General features: G+C 43.5%; 2 protein-coding genes across 3 annotated transcripts; one reads left to right on the plus strand and one right to left on the minus strand.

The window, feature by feature from the left end:
* Positions 1–1,269: 1,269 nt before the first annotated feature.
* LOC106805215 (non-homologous end-joining factor 1-like) lies at positions 1,270–2,238 on the minus strand. The gene has a single exon (XM_014806724.1). The coding sequence runs from the start codon at positions 2,236–2,238 to the stop codon at positions 1,270–1,272; it is 969 nt and encodes a 322-aa protein (XP_014662210.1).
* A 1,406-nt stretch (positions 2,239–3,644) lies between these two features.
* LOC106805226 lies at positions 3,645–12,073 on the plus strand. Of its 2 annotated transcripts, XM_014806737.1 has the most exons (7): positions 3,645–3,836; positions 5,593–5,818; positions 6,634–6,957; positions 6,999–7,111; positions 9,066–9,175; positions 10,026–10,083; positions 11,567–12,073. In XM_014806737.1, the coding sequence occupies exons 3-7, from the start codon at positions 6,909–6,911 to the stop codon at positions 11,627–11,629; spliced, it is 393 nt and encodes a 130-aa protein (XP_014662223.1). In that variant the 5' UTR covers positions 3,645–3,836; positions 5,593–5,818; positions 6,634–6,908; the 3' UTR covers positions 11,630–12,073. The 2 variants fall into 2 exon arrangements, with proteins under 2 accessions (XP_014662223.1, XP_014662224.1); XM_014806738.1 differs by lacking the exon at positions 10,026–10,083.
* Positions 12,074–17,560: the final 5,487 nt, after the last annotated feature.

Genomic DNA, 17,560 nt, shown 5'->3' on the forward strand with positions numbered 1-17,560 from the left:
TCAACAGAAGCTGAAAATGAAATTCCATGCTGATTCAGCCAGATATGAGAAACCTACTGACCTACAAGTAGGTGACTCAGTGTTAGTGAAAACCCCATACAATCTTGTCAAAGGTGGCTTACCATGTGTCCATATCAAACCACACCACTAACCATTACTCAGAAGAAGGGTAGTATGATATCTGCATCAGATGGGCAGCATTCTGTGACCAGAAACTCTTCATTCTTCAAGAAAATCCCGAGTGATATGGGAGTAGGCATGGAGAGAGACTGTGAGATCACAAGAGACAAGGACTTGTATGATCGGTTTGGTGTTGATCGGGCTGTTCCGCAGTCCCATTTAATGCCTAATCAGTTACCACAAGCTGATAACATTCCGCGGCCCATTGACACCCCATTGAAGTTGACTGTGAACCCTCAGACGTCACCTTTTGATACAAATAGGTCATCACCTCCTATTCCCCCAAGGCGATCAACCCGGATGAGGAAGGCTCCAGAGAGACTTGATCTTTAGAGTTTGACTGTAGTGGATGAGAATGTTGTGAAAGCAGATAGCTTACAGCAATTTGTGAAATATAATCTCCAGTTTATGATTGTAGTGGATGAGTTAACCTTCAGTGTTAATCTATGTGAGCATCAGGCTCTAAGACAGTAATTTGTGTTTGAGCAAATAGTCCAAAGTTTATTAATAGTTATTGCGTTAATTATTCGTGTAATTTTGTGTAAAACCAATATCAATGGTTATCCAGTGAGTGACTATAATTAAGCTGATTCAGTTAAAATCCACCAGGAAGGGGATGTAATGTATTGTTTCATTATATTAATATTGCCCATACTAGATGGGGCCAGTTGTTCTCCCCTCCGAAGAACCAGAGTAATGATGCGACCGCATTGTCCGTTGTTTCTTATACTTGCGTTTATTTCACAATAAATCTATGTGAATACATCACACTAGTGATGAATTCTTTGGAATGCTCTAGCGTTTCACATCGTAGGGATCACAGTTCTGAGTGTGGTATGTCACGTGTCCACATATTAATCAAATTATTAACAAATGATGCAATAATAAAATCAGGCCTCTGTTCACACGAGTGGGCTGTGAATAGGGATACATTTGTCGATTTACTACAGGTCTGTAGATTGATCGCTATCAAACAACTCAGTCCTGGTTAGAAGTAGAAGCAATTGTGATTATGGTTTCAAACTGCATGTGTTTGTAAGGGAAAGATAAGGACACACACAAAAAGCTAAATCAAAAACGCAATCGGCGTTAAAACAATCGTTTCTTTTTACTTTTCTTAATCCTCTTCACCTCCTCCTTTGCCAGCTTCTCCTCTAGTTCCCTCCTCCTCGTCAACTCTGCCGTCTCCTCCAAGTTTTCTCTGGGTGACTTGCTCGGACTAACGCCGGGTGTGACAGAGCCCGCCACCAGCGATGGCGGCAGTCGCTCGTCGCCCCAGGATACGCCCGTAACGACGGACGTGTTGTTTTCTGTCACCTCTTCCTCGTTGTCTGCGCTCGACTCTGGCTCTCTGCACAGCCAGCGTCGCTTCAGGGTCAGTTCTCCGTAAAGACGCCGCACATCGTCCGACGAGAACGCGTCTCGCCCGCCGGCAGCGACCGCTGCGTCGAAGCCCTGTGACGTCGCCATCTGGTGGCGGAACGCCGTTGCATCAAACGCCGGCGTGAGCAGTCGCCGTTTAGACAGCAGCGCCCCCTGCGATGTGTAGTCGGCAATTTCTGTGTCCTTGCGGGCAAGCAGTTTCTCGAGCTCGGTCTTCTGTCGGTGCAGTTCGCTGACTGTTGTCAGGAGAGGAATGACCATCATCTCACTTGTGCTCGCGCAAGGCAGTCTTCTGGCTGAAAATGTCCAGACAAATCTGACACTGGCTAAATTCGATGTGAAATCGATGTCCAAGTTGTCATTGCTCTGAGTCACGTTGAACGTTACACCCTCAACAACCTGCGCACTGATGACCGACTCTATGTGGTGCAATATTCTTCTCAGCGGTGCCTCCAAGTGTGGATTCATGGTTTTGGTTTGTCCTAAGATATCATCTGCTTGTGCCTTGCATTCGAACAAACCATCATTGTAAAACCACATCAAGGAATAGCTACTCTCGGAGAAAATCATCTTCACAAAGGTAGGCCCCATGCACCCATTGACCTGGAATGGCTGCCAAACAGCACTGGCCAAATCAGACTTGTGTTGCCTTCTCCACTCTATGTATTCAGCCATGATTGGCGATGTGGTGCTTATGCTTGATAATAGTTGTTTGTACTCAGTCACTTTATTATTCAAGAGTTAGTCTATCAACATGACTCTCTTCTCCTCCCCCTCCTTCTCCTCCGGTAGACTCCGCTATGGTAGCTTCCTCTGCTTGAAGACTCTCTTCCTGCTGTTTAACCTTCTCCTGTGCATCCTTCTGCATCTTCTCTAGCTTCTCAAGTGTTACAGATTTCATAGGAAGCAGTTTTGGTTTACACAGCACGAGTTTGGGTGTGTCTTCTTCGTAGAGTAGACCATGCTTCGGAAGCACCTCTTGATATGCATTTCTCGTTTCAGACATATCTGCGAAAAAGGATAATAAAATGTACAACAATACAGAAAAAATTCTATACAACCACTAGATTTACTAATGGGCTAATGATGTACACACAGGCACTTGGGCTGAAAGGGTCTATGACTATGTCCCCCGGGGTACTGCCGGAACGTACCCTGGTACTATCTAATATCATATGCCGGACCGTACCTCGCCTACTCCACTAGCGATCCCGAACCCTAACCCTAATCCTAACCTTAACCACATCAAATAGTGACCAAGGTACGTTCCGGTATACCGGACCTTACCCAGGCTACGTTCCGGCAGTACCCTGGGGGACATAGACCCTATGAGCGGCACTTGGAGTTGGAGCGTTTCAATCAAATATAATGGCTGCTAAATAATAGGCAGTGGCTACGGGTACGGTAGCCGTATCTTAATGTTTCGAGGCTACGGGTACGGGAGTCCATTCGCTTTCATACTTAACGAGACAAAGATGGCGGCGGTGGCGCTAGATAATAGATTTCGAAATAACGCCTTGGGAAATAAATTCACGATTTGAGAGTTTAGATGAGCTAGAACCCTAACCCTAACCCTAACCATAACCCTAAACCTAACCCTAACCCTAACGCCAAAAAGGGGCTTCAACGACCGACGGCTACCGTACCCGTAGCCACTGCGAAATAAATACGAAATCTATTTACTACTAGTACTAGTACTAGTAGTAGTACTACTACTAGTACTACTAGTAGTAGTACTACCAAAGTCTTAATGTTTCTCTACTCTCTTTCACCTATTATTGCCGACAATTTACTGTAAATGCCGTCCAAATGAAAACAATGTATTAATATCAAGGTGATACGATACTGGCTATAAATAATTCGATAATAAATACCGGGAACAAACATGAAATAATGAAAACGAAAAGTAAATAGCTACTTGACTAGGTTGTGCGTGGTGCTGCCACCTCGCGTTGATAATTGTCAAGTAATCTATGAAGTTCTGCAAGTGCAATAGGTTGCCTTGCGCGTGACGTCACTGCCATAATAAATGCTACCCCGCGTCATTCTACCTGCAGACGTATATCTGATCAAAGCGGAGCGATAAGCCGTACCATAAATGTCTTGCTGTGGGTATTGAATTTGAAATCTAGTAAGTGGATTCGTGCATTACATTTATTTAGCGTTCGTTGTGAAACACGTGCACGTGCACAAACTGGGTGGTATCCCAGATGATCCCTTGGATGATTAGCTTTATCTGTGACACACAGCACATGTCGTCATGAAGGCCTAGGGTGAGTACATATACGCATCGTACTTGGTGATGTAAGAACTCTATCGTTTTAGGCTCGGTTAATAATTTAGCATGACTGAATTGAAATCACAATTAACATCACAATTTATCTAAGTAAGCGTAAACAAATGGATAAAATAATATTTAGCATTTCATGGAGTACTAGCTACATTTAGTATTTTTCGGGCGTGCGTGCGTGTGTGTGCGCCTGTTTGTATGATTGAGGGCTCGCATGTGTGCGCGAGCGTGCGGTTAGATCTGGCGCACTATAGTGGGGACCCTGCTTGATACACCTCCCTTTTAATTAGGCCATATAATGAAAGGCTGAGGTCAATAACTTTTGTTGCAATTGCCGACATACTGTAGATTATAGATGTGGTCAGATTATTCATCTGTTATTTATGCGCGCACAAACGCGTTAAATCATATGTGTGGGTGCGTGCGTGCGTGCGTGCGTGCGCGTGCGTGTGTTGTTTGTGCGCGTGTTTATGTGTGCACATGATAAATGCGACGACATATTATATAGATATTCTTTAAGCATATAAATATTTTAAAAGAAATTCTGTAAGCAATAGCATATCAATAAACTAACTCGTCGAGTAATCAGTAAGAAAATCGAAACTACGAGATTTGTTAACTTCTAATATTGCTGATTGATGGTTAGTTCTGACTATTAATTCAGTTTACCAACCAAGTTATGTGACGCGTTAGAATCTAATTATATGAGTCACAAAGTAGGCGGCCGAAAAGTTCCAAATCTTTCAGCATTTCGTTTCGAATATTTCCGGATAATCCATTTGTTGTGAACCTCGATATTTGTTCTTTATCAAACTTTTCTCCGAGACGTCATTCTTTACTGAAAAAAAAACAATTACATATTTTCTTGCAAACAGACGTACTGTTGTCAAAACCCGATTAGACGGGGTTCGACAAAAATGTTAAATATCAGAATTAATTAAGGTGGGTATAACAAAGAAGTTGCGAGTTTGTCCAATTTTCCTTCCAGAAATCTGAAAGACGTGCAAGCTAAGCACCCACGCCAAGCTGGTGCACACAGCATACATTTTACGCGTAGCATGTAAATATTATATACTTTATGGAAATGTCACGCAAAAATCCATAGACGCGCACTGCAATGCGTTAGCAAACTCTGCGAACGTCTACAAACGCCTGTAATAATAGTGTACAGTAGACCAAATCACCAAAAATATGTGTATTGTGTTAGAACGCTGATTGACATAACGTTGGTTTAAAATAGAGTGTATGGCGTTTTTATCGTAGTATAACGATGCCGACGACTAACGCGTATCTGCCCATATAGTATAATTAGCATTGAAACAAAGCATATTAATGAATAAAGGAACTTAATTGACTTCAACGCCATTTTATGTAGGTATCGCGCATATTTGCGTTATGGATGTATACACGCGTGTGAATAATTAACGCTACAGTCGTGCATTGCCTGAGACTCGTTATAAAAGCAAGAGTAGTATTGCTGAAAGCAAATTCGTGTTCTTAATACGGGTGTCCGGCGACGCTACTGCTACTGCATGGGGGTCGAGGTTACCTTATCGACTTACAAGTTACAGCCCGCAACACGCACGCGCCCGCACTAACCCCCATAAACGTCCGTGTGCACGCACACAGGCATGCACGCACGCGTGTAGGCCTATATAGTGATAGCTACTATATAGTCATGTAACGATGTCACATATAGAGAATGATTCATCTACCAAGCATTTGTTCTTTGTCTATAGGCAGGGTGGGTTCGGAAACTCTAACCCTATATGGGTTGCAGCGCTGCGGGAATTTAACTTATGGGCTGTGGACGGTCAACGACTCTCACCCCGCAACAGTCAAATCGACCGCAAGAGCCGCTGAACGACAAGGTAAAATCAGCCACGCCAGTCGATAAAGAGGAGAAACAGCCCCTAGCCAGGACTGCTACGAACACTACGATCCAGGTGACACATGCAGGAACAGGTACGGGATATCGATAATTGTAATAATTGTGGTTATAATAATAGTAATAAAAAATAGAAATAATAATAATTAACTTGCTCTAAAAGACACTATATGACACTAACATTTTTGTTATATGTTTATCACTCTGTGATATCGACTTTTTGCTCCCAGCTAGTATGTCGAATAGTGATATAAAGAGCTCATTAGCCATAATATAGTGTATTCGCTTTCGGTGGTGTGCCTGATATTGATCTATCATATTAAATCCAATTACGTAGTCTGATAGAACTACGACAATAAGAATAGTATCGATAGTATTCAACCAAATGTCGGATGTAGACCTGTAGATTTTAGTCATAGAAGTTACAATTAAAATATTAATTATAATGACTAGTAACGACGAGTTTGTGTATTCGACAAACATTCATTAAACTTGCTATATATATATATATGTGTGTGTGTGTACATAAATAAATAAATAAATATATATATATATATAAGAACTTTATTCATGAATTTCCTCTACCGTTTTGCTTCCGTTACCGTTGTGCATGAAACATTTTTCATACATACAATGTGACAATAAATTAACAAACCGCATAAATACCGTCATTTGATCAAAACATTTTGATTCATACGCCCTTGTAGTGATTTTTGAGAAATAAAAAACAAAGCTAAATCAACGTTAATATACTATATAATGTAATATACTATCGCTAAATGAGCGAATGTTAATAGCATCAATACGGGTAAATTAACGGTAAACTAATCGCGCGAAACCAGATAGTGTGTAGTAACAATTAATGGCGACCGGAATCTTGATGGATTTTCAGAAGACGAAAAGCGCCATGAGAAGAGCAATCCCGAACTCGCGCCGTTCACAAACAGTTGCACGTCGCTACCGACGCGCCTGCAGCCGCCTGATTGGCCCGCGGAAACCGCTCGTTACGTCACTGCGCACTGACCAAAACGCGCGTCTCTTGTCGCGAGTCCCTCTCCTCGCTGCCTCTCCCCAAGCCACGGCCGCCAGCCCCGTCCGAACCGCGACTCGTCACCGACGCAGGATAGACCGCTGTCCATTCAGAACTACCTGGCCGACGTGCCGCGAATGCCGTCACTCGGCGAGGACGCGCTGCTGTACGACGACGATGACGGGGGCGGTGGGGGGGGGTGGGGGGGGAGGGGGGGGGGGGGGGGATCACGGAATCCGAGTCGGTTGACACTGGCGACGACGTGCCGGCGTCGGTCGACCCGTCGCTGTTGGAGGAATGCGCGATCGCTCGAACGGATCTCGAGGCGGAAATGCCGAATGTAAGCAGCAGCTGACGCTCACGATTTAATTATTAGCACGCGCGCATACAACGTGAACAGTTCTCCTCACATTTTCAACTTAGACGCATAATTTTCCTACACGCACGCACCGCACGGCACGTCACTCACATCCACTCACTCACTCACTCACTCACTCAGCTCAGCTGCACTTCACTCACTCACTCACTCACCATTCACTCACTCACTATCACATCACTCACTCACTCACCCTCACTCACTCACTCACTCACTTCACTCACTCACTCACTCACTCACTCACTCACTCACTCACTCACTCCTCACTCACTCAACTCACGTCACTCACTCACTCACTCCCTCACTCACTCACTCACTCACTCACTCACTCACTCACTGCACTCACTCACTCACTCACTCACTCACTCAACTCACTCACTCACTCACTCACTCACTCACTCACTCACTCACTCACTCACTCAGCTCATCATCACTCACTCACTCACTCACTCACTCCACTCACATCACTCACTCACTCACTCACTCCTCCACTCACTCACTCTTGCACTACTCACTCACTCACTCATCTCACTATCACTCATCCTCACAACTCACTCATCCACTCACTCACTCACTCATCACTCACTCACTCACTCACATCACTCACTCACTCACTCACCACTCACGCTCACTACTCATTCATTCACTCACTCACGCACTCACTCACTCATTCACTCACTCACTCACTGACACACAACTCACTCAACACACACACACACACACACACACACACACACACACACACAATACACACACCACACACCACTCACTCACTCACTCACTCACTTCACCCCCCCCCCCCCCCCCCCCCCCCCCCCCCCCTCTCACTCACTCACTCACTCACTCCACTCACTCACTCACTCACTCAACCACCTACCCAACCACCCACCACCTACCACCCACCCACCTACCCACCACCAAACACCCACACACTATCTGGTGTGGGTGTGTGTGTGTGTGGATGCGTGTGTGTTCGTGCGCGCGCCGCGCGCCGTGTGTCGTGTGTGTGGACCTGTGTGGTGTGTGCGTGCGTGTGGTGTTTTGTGTGTGTGTGTGTGTGTCCGTGTGTGGGTGTGTGTGTGCACAGCGGCGAAAATAAAAAAAAGAAAAAAAAAAAAAAAAAAAAAAAAAAAAAAAAAAAAAAAACAAGAAAAAAAAAAAAAAAAAAAACAAAAAAGAAAAAACCAAAAAAAATACAAAATAAAACGAACAACAAACAAAAAAAACATAATAATAGAAAAAAACATAAAAAAAAAAAAAACAACCAAAAAAAAAAACCAAAGAAAGACAAATAAAACAAAACAGACAAAAAAAAAAAGAAGAGAAGAGAACACAAACCCGGTCCGACTAATACCCAGTCCGTTTGCGTTGTGTGTGAATATGTGTGGTGTGTGTGGGTGTGGGTGGGTGTGTGTGTGTGGTGTGTGTGTGGTGTGTGTGTCTGTATGTGTGCGTGTCTCTGTTTTATGTGTCTTTCTGTATCTATGTCTGTCTGTCTGTCTGCTCTGTTTGTCTGCTCCCTTGTCTGTTTGTCTGTCTGTCTGTTGTCTGTCTGTCGGTCTGTCGTCTGTCGTCGTCGGATGTCTGTCTGTCTGTTCTGTCTGTCTGTCTGTTCTGTTCGGTCTGTCTGTGCTTCTTGTCTGTCGTGTCTGTCTGTCTGTCAGTCTGTCTGTTCTGTCTGTCTCCTGTACTGTATGTCTGTCTGTCCGTCGTCGTTCGTCGTCCGTCGTCCGGTCCGTACCAGTCGTCCGTCCGTCGTCCGTCCGTCCGTTCGTCTGTATTTCTCTCTGTCTGTCTGTCGGTCTATCTATCTATCTGTCTGTATCAATGACGAGATTGCGTTACCACCCCTCTTTCTTTCGTCGCGCTCGCTATGTATAGACAGGTAATGTTGTAATTTGATTACGTTACTCTATAGCACGTGTCACCTTCAGCGGACATCGCCGAGGACTTCGCCTTGCAGAGCGAACACATGGAGCTTGCCGACGAAATCGCTGAACCTCCCGTTTTTCATCGGCGACACAAAATGTGAGTGCGATAGAATGTTGGATTGTCGCGGAATGATAGCTGCCGCTGCTGCTGCTGCTGCTACTACTGCTACTGCTACTGCTACTGCTACGTTCCTGACGCTACCGCTACCGCTACCGCCTACCGCTACCGTTACGCTACGCGCTGACCGCTCGCTACGCGCTTTCCGCTACGCTGACGCTACCGCCTTACGCTACCGCTATCCGCTACGCTACCGCTACCCGCTAGCCGCTGACGCTACTGCTACCGCTACTGCTACTGCTACTGCTACTGCTACTGCTACTATTGCTGCTGCTGCTACTACTACTACTACTACTACTACTACTAATAATAATAATAATAATAATAATAATAATAATAATAGTAATGACGGTGATGATAATAAAATACAAAATATAATCAAAAGCCTATTCGAGATTAGCATAATTAATTTTTTTTTTTTGATAACCCACGAAGTAGTAGTTGACGAGCCGACTTTTGGCAATTACCACCACCATCCCCACCACCACCACCAGCACCACTCCCACCACCGCTACCGCCGCCACCAACAACAACAACATCATCATCAACAACAGCAACAACAACAACAACAACAACAACAACAACAACAACACTACTACAACTACTACCATTACCAACATATATGCAATAGGGGGCTTCCAACAAGAGGTTGTTATTCTTCAAACAGGCATCATTGTGACAGCCGAACATGTCACTACTCTCTAACAATTTTTCATAAATAAATCTCTACCTGGACAATCGCATATAATCGAGTTGTTAGGCGCCTGCAGCCTTTTTTGATAGAACGAAAGTTTGCTAACACCGTGTGCTTTCTTCCTGAAACCAATAGGCATCTCACTGCTAGCATGACGGAATTCTTTTACATCCTAGATGAAAAGATTGGAATGGTGAGTGCATTATTCAATAGCACAATATAAATATATAGAATTTAATGAAACACTTGACTAATTGCTTAATGACCGAAGAGGCCACTGCTATCAGTAATCATCGTCCATGGAATCATACTTCGCTAACGAAGACATTTCATTGTGGACGGCCGTGCCATTCCGAGAAACTGGCACGCGTTATGTCGTGCCGTATATACTCACGCTATCTGAGACGTAAACGAACCACGCGCCTGTGCGTGATTCAGTGACACACTGATCTCTACTATACTAACTACTAAGACTAAGTTATAGTATAGTAGAGATCAGTGGTGCGTGTCCGTATATCACGTGGACTGTTGCTATGGAAACGGTTAATAAGAAATACGGACGTATACTTATGCGAGTACAGCATCGCCTTCACGTAAGCAAATTTGATTTATAGAACGTATATAGTATCCAGAATAGCCCCACAGCAAACTACTTTTTAATCAATACCACCCCTATACAGCAGCTCAGAGGAAATCGCATGTAATATATCAGCTTTAATGATCCAGTACGTGTTTACAGGGGCGTAGCCAGCCTTTCCAAGAGGGGGGATTCCTTCCAGGAGAGGGGATTCCAAACCTACTATATACTAATAAAACTTCGTTAAAAGTTTCGTCTCATGCTTTTATATACATACTGTATGAGATATGTGCTATTTTGATACAAACCAGGGTGGATTCCGGAATGCCTGGAATCACCCCTGGCTACGCCCCTGGTTTATATTGTGTAGTATTACAGCTATCTTGCAGACATATAGGACAATATATAGTCGAAAAAAACTTATTAAATTCTTATATATGTAAACGTAACGAAAACCAACGTTCAACATATGTTATAGCCTACGACGTTCCGTCGACACCGAATTCACGGTATCCGCAGGAAAGCATAGATGTGCAGATAATAAGCGCTGTCGCAACATACGAAGAGCCGAGTTAAACAATATAGGGGCACAAATTGCTTCTAGATATTACATCGACACCAACATATTATCAGGCGTGAATAACAGCAAACATTGTATATATACAGCTGTAATATTATACAGGCGCGATTGGGCGCACGAGGCACACATGAGTGAACCGCCGTGATCGGCACTAACAATTCGCTCTATATTCCATATGCCTCGTGCCTCTCGCTAATGTTCGATGTTTCTAACTCCGAGGGCCGACTTCTGTGTACGCCACAGAGGCTCCTCCGCCTACTGTCACTGTTTTTCTCCTTTTCGGCGGGACCTTCTAACATATTCCGCCAGGCTCTACTGATATAATAAGAAAAAGCTCTATGATGTAATAAAAAAACTCATCCAATTTTTGGTCGTTTACCAGATTTAACGGGAAGTTGCGGCCACCCAGAGATAATACGCCACTATCACGGAAACGAGTATTGCTGCTTGAGAAATGCAGTTCTATTATAGAAGCCTTAGAAGTATTTATACAGTTATTTCGAACTTTCAAAATTTCAGGGCGGAGACTACGAATCCGAGGATGAGAGACAAAGTCGGCAGAGCGGACTTGGAATAATATGAACTATAGCGCAAATATACGGTTTAATGAGGTTCCACGCGCACGAAGCCATCCCACTCTTATCGGAGTAACAAGTGCGTAGTGCGCAGAGGAAGTCTGATACCTTTCTGCTCTCCGCGCGCATGCAGCACACCGCCGACCGCGTGGCATTTAGAAAGCTGCTGTCAGTGTAAACCAAAGGCGATGAACATCACGGCTATAGGTATAGTGCACTCGATTTTATTTTCATGATCACTCGTCTAACGTTACACAATACGTATTTCTCGAACTAAACAGCAGGTTGGCCGTAACACGAGAGTGATTCTGCTGCGTCGCGTAGCAACGAGCGTGCAATTGATGCAGTCGGCTGACGGCAGTTTGAATCGGCGTTGGTGACAGCGACAGTCAGTTCAACTGCCAACTGAGAAATGTCAACAAAGAAATAAATAAACAGGATACATGGGCTACCGCTGCGAGTTGAGTTTCCTGATTTCCTGCTTCGTTTAATTATTCACGAATGTTAAAAATGTTCTTTCGACTCTGGTCAAGAGCAGATAATAACACATTATGTGTTATTATCTGCTCTTGCTCTGGTTTATATGTCTGGGACCTCAAAGCGAACAAAATGTAATATCGGAACGCACAACGTTAGACAGTGGCACGGTTATGGCAGTGCAGGGTAAACACATGTGGGCCTGTTAGAAATATCGTCTGTGTCGACAATGCTCTTCGTCTCACCCTGCACGCCTCGCCTCGTCGACGAAACAGCGGCAGTGTGCCCGGCTACATCGGATTTTCCTTTCGCGCGTCTTGCCGCTACAAGAATACTAATTATAACGACACCGCGTTAATCACGCGACTCTCAAATCACCGCTGGCCAATATTCGCGCATCTTTTCACGGAGGACTCGCGTGCTCAGCATCGAGAGACGATACCCTGCGCATCGGCGTCTCGCGGCACGCACGGGAAATCGTCACCGAGTCGAATAACTCGAAGCACTCGGCACTCGAGATAATTATTGGCCATGGTGATGAGTGCAATCGCCCGCGGATAAAGAACGCTGTAATCAGCGTCAAAATTAATTACGTGCTTACATTCACGATGTGCGCTGCCCTGCAGGTAGTAGCTGGGAAGCTCACGTATAGTAGCTGGGTTAATATAGCCGGCATCTGAGATCGATAACTAACAAATCGGCCGGGAGGCACTGATGGCAGAAGCGAGCGCGACGAGGCATACATCAATAGTATAGAACATTCCCTCACCTTCACCTGGGCGGACGACCACCTCCGACAACCCCTACGTGGGCGGGCGGCAACCTCCAAGTGGGCGGGTCGACAACCCCTACGTGGGCGCGGTACCCTTCCTAAATGCGGAGGAGGGGGAGTGGCCACCAACTAACGTATGAGAACGACCACTTCTAGATGGACGGAAGCAACCACCCTTACCTGTGCGAGCGTCAGACAACTGATGACGTCACATGAAAAACTTTATTACTTCTTCGAAGCGGATTTTAGATTTAATGATGACAGCAGATACGTTTGCTGTTGTTCACCGATTTAGCATACTTGCCCGATGTTGACATTTAGAGCGTATGCAACGGTCGGCGTTCTATCCTGCTACCGCACACATATGGCCGGGTACCATATCAAGCTTCATCGTGGCAAACCTTGCCTTGAATGTCTGCCGAGACCTGCGCTACTGTAGCGTAATGCACTAGTCAATTGACACCCCCACCCCCGACCCCCGGGACGGGTGGGGGAATTAACGGGGATATGCGGGGGATTTAACGCGCATTTGACAGCGTAAATTTACCGGGGGGGGCGGGGAATTTAATGCGTACCTTGAATAGCGGGGCATATATAGCGGGGGATTTAACGCTGAACCGTTAAACAAGATGGCGGATCTCGTGCGAAAGAAAGTAAGTTTAAATCTTTATGAATCTTTAATTTATTATAATATACCCGACGATCCGCAGTATTTGATGTCTTTTATGAGAGAGTTTAAGGGTCTAAGATTTAGAATTTATTTGGATTACCTGTATTTGCGAGCTATTTCGATATGAAAATGATATAAACATGTGAGTTTTCGTTCTGTATGTCAGACGAATTCGTTTTGTATTGTAGATTCTCTTTCAATATGGAGAGCCAAGAAAGATATTAGATATAGGAGATGAAACAGCTGAGTTAAATAGGTTACTCCGAAGCGATTTTAATATCGCTAGAGAAGAGGGAAATATCGTCTTGCAACGGTTTGATGAGACATAGAGTGAGCGGCTAGACATAGCCGAAGAGGAAGAGCTTGACGACAGAGCTAAAATACGTGCGTTCGTCCTGCTTCGACAAAAAGATGTTGAAGATACAGCAGAGAAAACTCGGACACCTGTTGTGCAGACATTTAGACAGGTACGTGTTTAGGTCCTCACCTGACATCGTCAAGCTGAGCTATTAGCCCATGTGGGTCGCTCTTCCGTCGTCCGTCCGTTCGTCCGTCCGTCCGTCCGTCCGCTTCGTTCTGTTCGTACCGTCCGTCCGTCCGCAACATTTTGGCTACGCGTCAAACGATAACTCCAGGAACGTATGACCCACACGTTTTGGAAATTGGGCTATAGTTGTTACTTCGCTATGCTCCCATATTAAAACGTCGCCTCATTTGGAGCACGCCAGGTCGACGTACTTCTCGAGCCACGGCATATTTTTTGCAAAAAGCTGGGAGATTGCCATAGTCAAGTTCAGGCTTACACGGATTTTGCTATTTTGGTATGTGAATGAATAAGGCGCTAGGGGTTTTCGCATATTAGTAAAAATTATGACCAAATTAGTACGGCTGTGGGGGCAATTATATATGCACTATTATTATAGACACGGAGATAACAAACAGTAAATGTCGGTGTCACACTCGTCTGGTTCGTTTTACAAAGATATTTCATTTAACAATATCTTTAATGCAAAATTCTTGCTATGAACCATATATTATGATTTATACCATTATTATTATATTATTATTATTGTGATATAATGATTTATTGCTAAGAAACATCCAAAGCGGGTCTTATAGCCCATCTAACCGCTCACAAATTTGATTCATTTTTGTTTATACAAAATTTTATCTATAATTTATATATAAGTTCATTATTCTATATATTTTACATCAAAAATTACACATAATTTATCAAAGTTATATATGGGAGTCCTCAATATATACTCTTCGTTCTATCATGTACGTCGATGTTGTGTTTTCGGCATTGCGCATGTCATTCGATTGGCACTGCGTCGCTTCGATTGTGGTGGTTCATGCGTGATTTCGACTTCTTCTCACTCACTCAATTTGTGCTGAAGCAATTGTAGTAGCCGCCAAGCAAGTCTATGTTGCTGTTATTATTTTTGTTCTATCGTGCTTACGATTTTACAACTCACTAATACCGGATTTTAATAAATAAGAGATCGGGTGTGCACAGGTGCCAAAAGTTATATTCATCTTACCTAAATCATAGTGTGTGTGCGTGCTGTGACGTGCGTGGTGCGTCGCGGCCCTGCCGCCGCGCCGCTCCGTGCGTTGCTTCGTGCGTGGCGTGCGTGCGTTGACGTGCGTGCGTGCCGTGGCACGTGACGTGTGTGTGCTGTGTTGTGCCTGTGGGTGGTGTGTGCTGTGTGTGTGTCGTGTGTGTCGTGTGTTGTGGTCCTGTGTGTGCTTGCTATGTACTGTATGTATTTTGTATGTATTATGTATGTATGTATTGCGTGTCGTCGCGCGCCGTGCATCGCGCTGCGAGTGGTATAAAACTAGTTACAAGTTAATTATATCTTACTATAAAAGTAAGATCGTCTGTCTGTCGGTCTGTCTGTCTGTCTGTCTGTCTGGTCTGTCTTCTGTCTGTCGAGCTATACGTTTCCGCATCGCCACTGCTCAACGGATCCTATCAAAACTTGGTGGCGAAATTCTACAGGTCATGACACGTTGATGGGCCTTTTTATTATTCCATATTTTAATTGTGGTTTATCCAGTGGTTCCACCTTTCCTGTATGCATGGGTCTCACCAGTGCTCCCAAGGGGGCATGGTTGTGTCCCGAGTGTGGGTATTAATTAATAATAGTATAAATGCAGAAACGCATACGGTGCGAAGGGAGTGCAAAAGAATGATTCTTGCAGCCAAGTCATTATTATTATTATTTAAATATCGATTACTTTGATTGTTATTGTCAGCTTGATTTTTTTAGGTGTTAAATAAAGAACCACTGGAAAACATACCAGTAGAGTGGTCTCGCATGAAGTCACGGTTTTTCCAGTGGGCCATATTGGAGTACGATAGACGACTAGTACACATGCCCAAGCAACCTATCCGTAAACTTCGCCAGCCGTCGTTATGCACAGTTGAATTAATCATGATGAATTTTTGTGCTATTGTTGGAAGTGGTAATCGAGGGGAGATTGCTCAATATTTGCTGTCAAATGTTTGCCAAATAATATGTGCTCACCTTTTAGTATCCTTTGTAAATAAAAAAGTTCTAGAATTGTACAAGGATTTCATTCTACTTAATTGCAATACATAAAATATTCATAATATTATATTAGTATTTCTTTCGTATTTATATATATATGTGTTAAAAGGATGCATGACCACAGTAAGGTACACACCCAAATGTGAAAACAATAAATGATTTTAACCGATTTATAAAAGCATAAGATTGCAGGTGCAGTTTTCATTCCAGGTAGCTATTTCAATATAAACAAACTCAAATCTAAAGTAGTACCAAACTGCATGATTCCTATTAGCTATTTAAAATCTCACCTTGCAGTTTCTCACAATACTTGTATGCACATTCCACGTAGTTATTTCAATATAAACAAACTCGAATGTAAGGTAGTACTAAACTGCATTATTCCTATTAGCTATTTCAAATCTCACCTTGCAGTTTCTCAAAATACTTGTATGCACATTCTAGAAATATATCTGGAAATATCATTCTGGAAATATATATCTGGAATATATCTGGATATCTGGATATATATATAATATATATATCAGGAGTAAATAATGGGAATTTTCATTATTTACTCCTGATATATGTCTAGAATTTCTGGATATATCATTCCAGAAGGATATTCTGGATATTCCCGCAATATTCTGGAATATTGCCGGATTCAAGAAGAAATGCCTACATGCGTGTCGCGTGTGCGTACGCACAAAATGTACGAACACCCCACGCACAAATTTATTTGGAATTTTTTATTGAAGCGTGCGTTGAGTGCTCGTACGTAAATGTTAGTGAATACCGGCTAACGCAGCGCTAGCATATAAAAAAAAGTAGGCAGAGCTTATTTTGGCCAATGGCAGGACACCTTACATTGTTTTTGCCCAGGCATCTATAAACAAATATAAATGCGGTACGAGCGAGCGGCACACTAGTATATTCATACTGCGTTTGATATACTGCGGTTGAAGTATAAATGAGCTTATTTATTGAAATTTGTACACCCAGTGCTTGAGGGTAAACATAATGAAGTAATACTGGTAGTTAATAAACGATAACTTTATTGTTTTGCAGTACAATCGAAGAAGTGTCGAAAGCTAGGATGCTGTGTTATATAGTGTTATGTTTCATAAGTTGACACACACTAGTTTCTATATTCAAGAAGTGGCCGCATAGCCTCGTCGTGCCACAGAATTATCGACATCAATTTTAGAGGTGTGTGCAGACGTTGTACAAGCCACATACATGGGTCGGTAGACCTAAGTAAACGCTATGCTATCTATCATGAAACATGGTTCAAATTGAAACACCCAATAGTTAACTGACTTCTCATTTACATAGCTTCTTGTCTCCCAATATCATTTTATATATCATCTGACAGATGTGTAAGTGTGTGCGTATGTGTGTGTGCGTGTGTGCACGTGCTTACAAGCGTGTATATATTATGTGCGTGTACGTGCGTGTGTGTTTGTGTATATATATATA

This window comes from Priapulus caudatus, unplaced genomic scaffold (assembly GCF_000485595.1).
Source record: "Priapulus caudatus unplaced genomic scaffold, Priapulus_caudatus-5.0.1 Scaffold106, whole genome shotgun sequence".
NCBI lineage: Eukaryota > Metazoa > Priapulida > Priapulimorpha > Priapulimorphida > Priapulidae > Priapulus > Priapulus caudatus.

Excerpts from the sequence above, each read along its gene's own strand:
- LOC106805215 (XM_014806724.1), bottom strand. The coding sequence starts at position 2,238 with ATGGCTGAATACATAGAGTGGAGAAGGCAACACAAGTCTGATTTGGCC.
- LOC106805226 (XM_014806737.1), top strand. The coding sequence starts at position 6,909 with ATGCCGTCACTCGGCGAGGACGCGCTGCTGTACGACGACGATGACGGG. Across the intron at positions 9,176-10,025 it reads TTTCATCGGCGACACAAAAT|GCATCTCACTGCTAGCATGA; the intron begins GTGAGTGCGATA and ends TGAAACCAATAG. Across the intron at positions 10,084-11,566 it reads TAGATGAAAAGATTGGAATG|GGCGGAGACTACGAATCCGA; the intron begins GTGAGTGCATTA and ends TCAAAATTTCAG.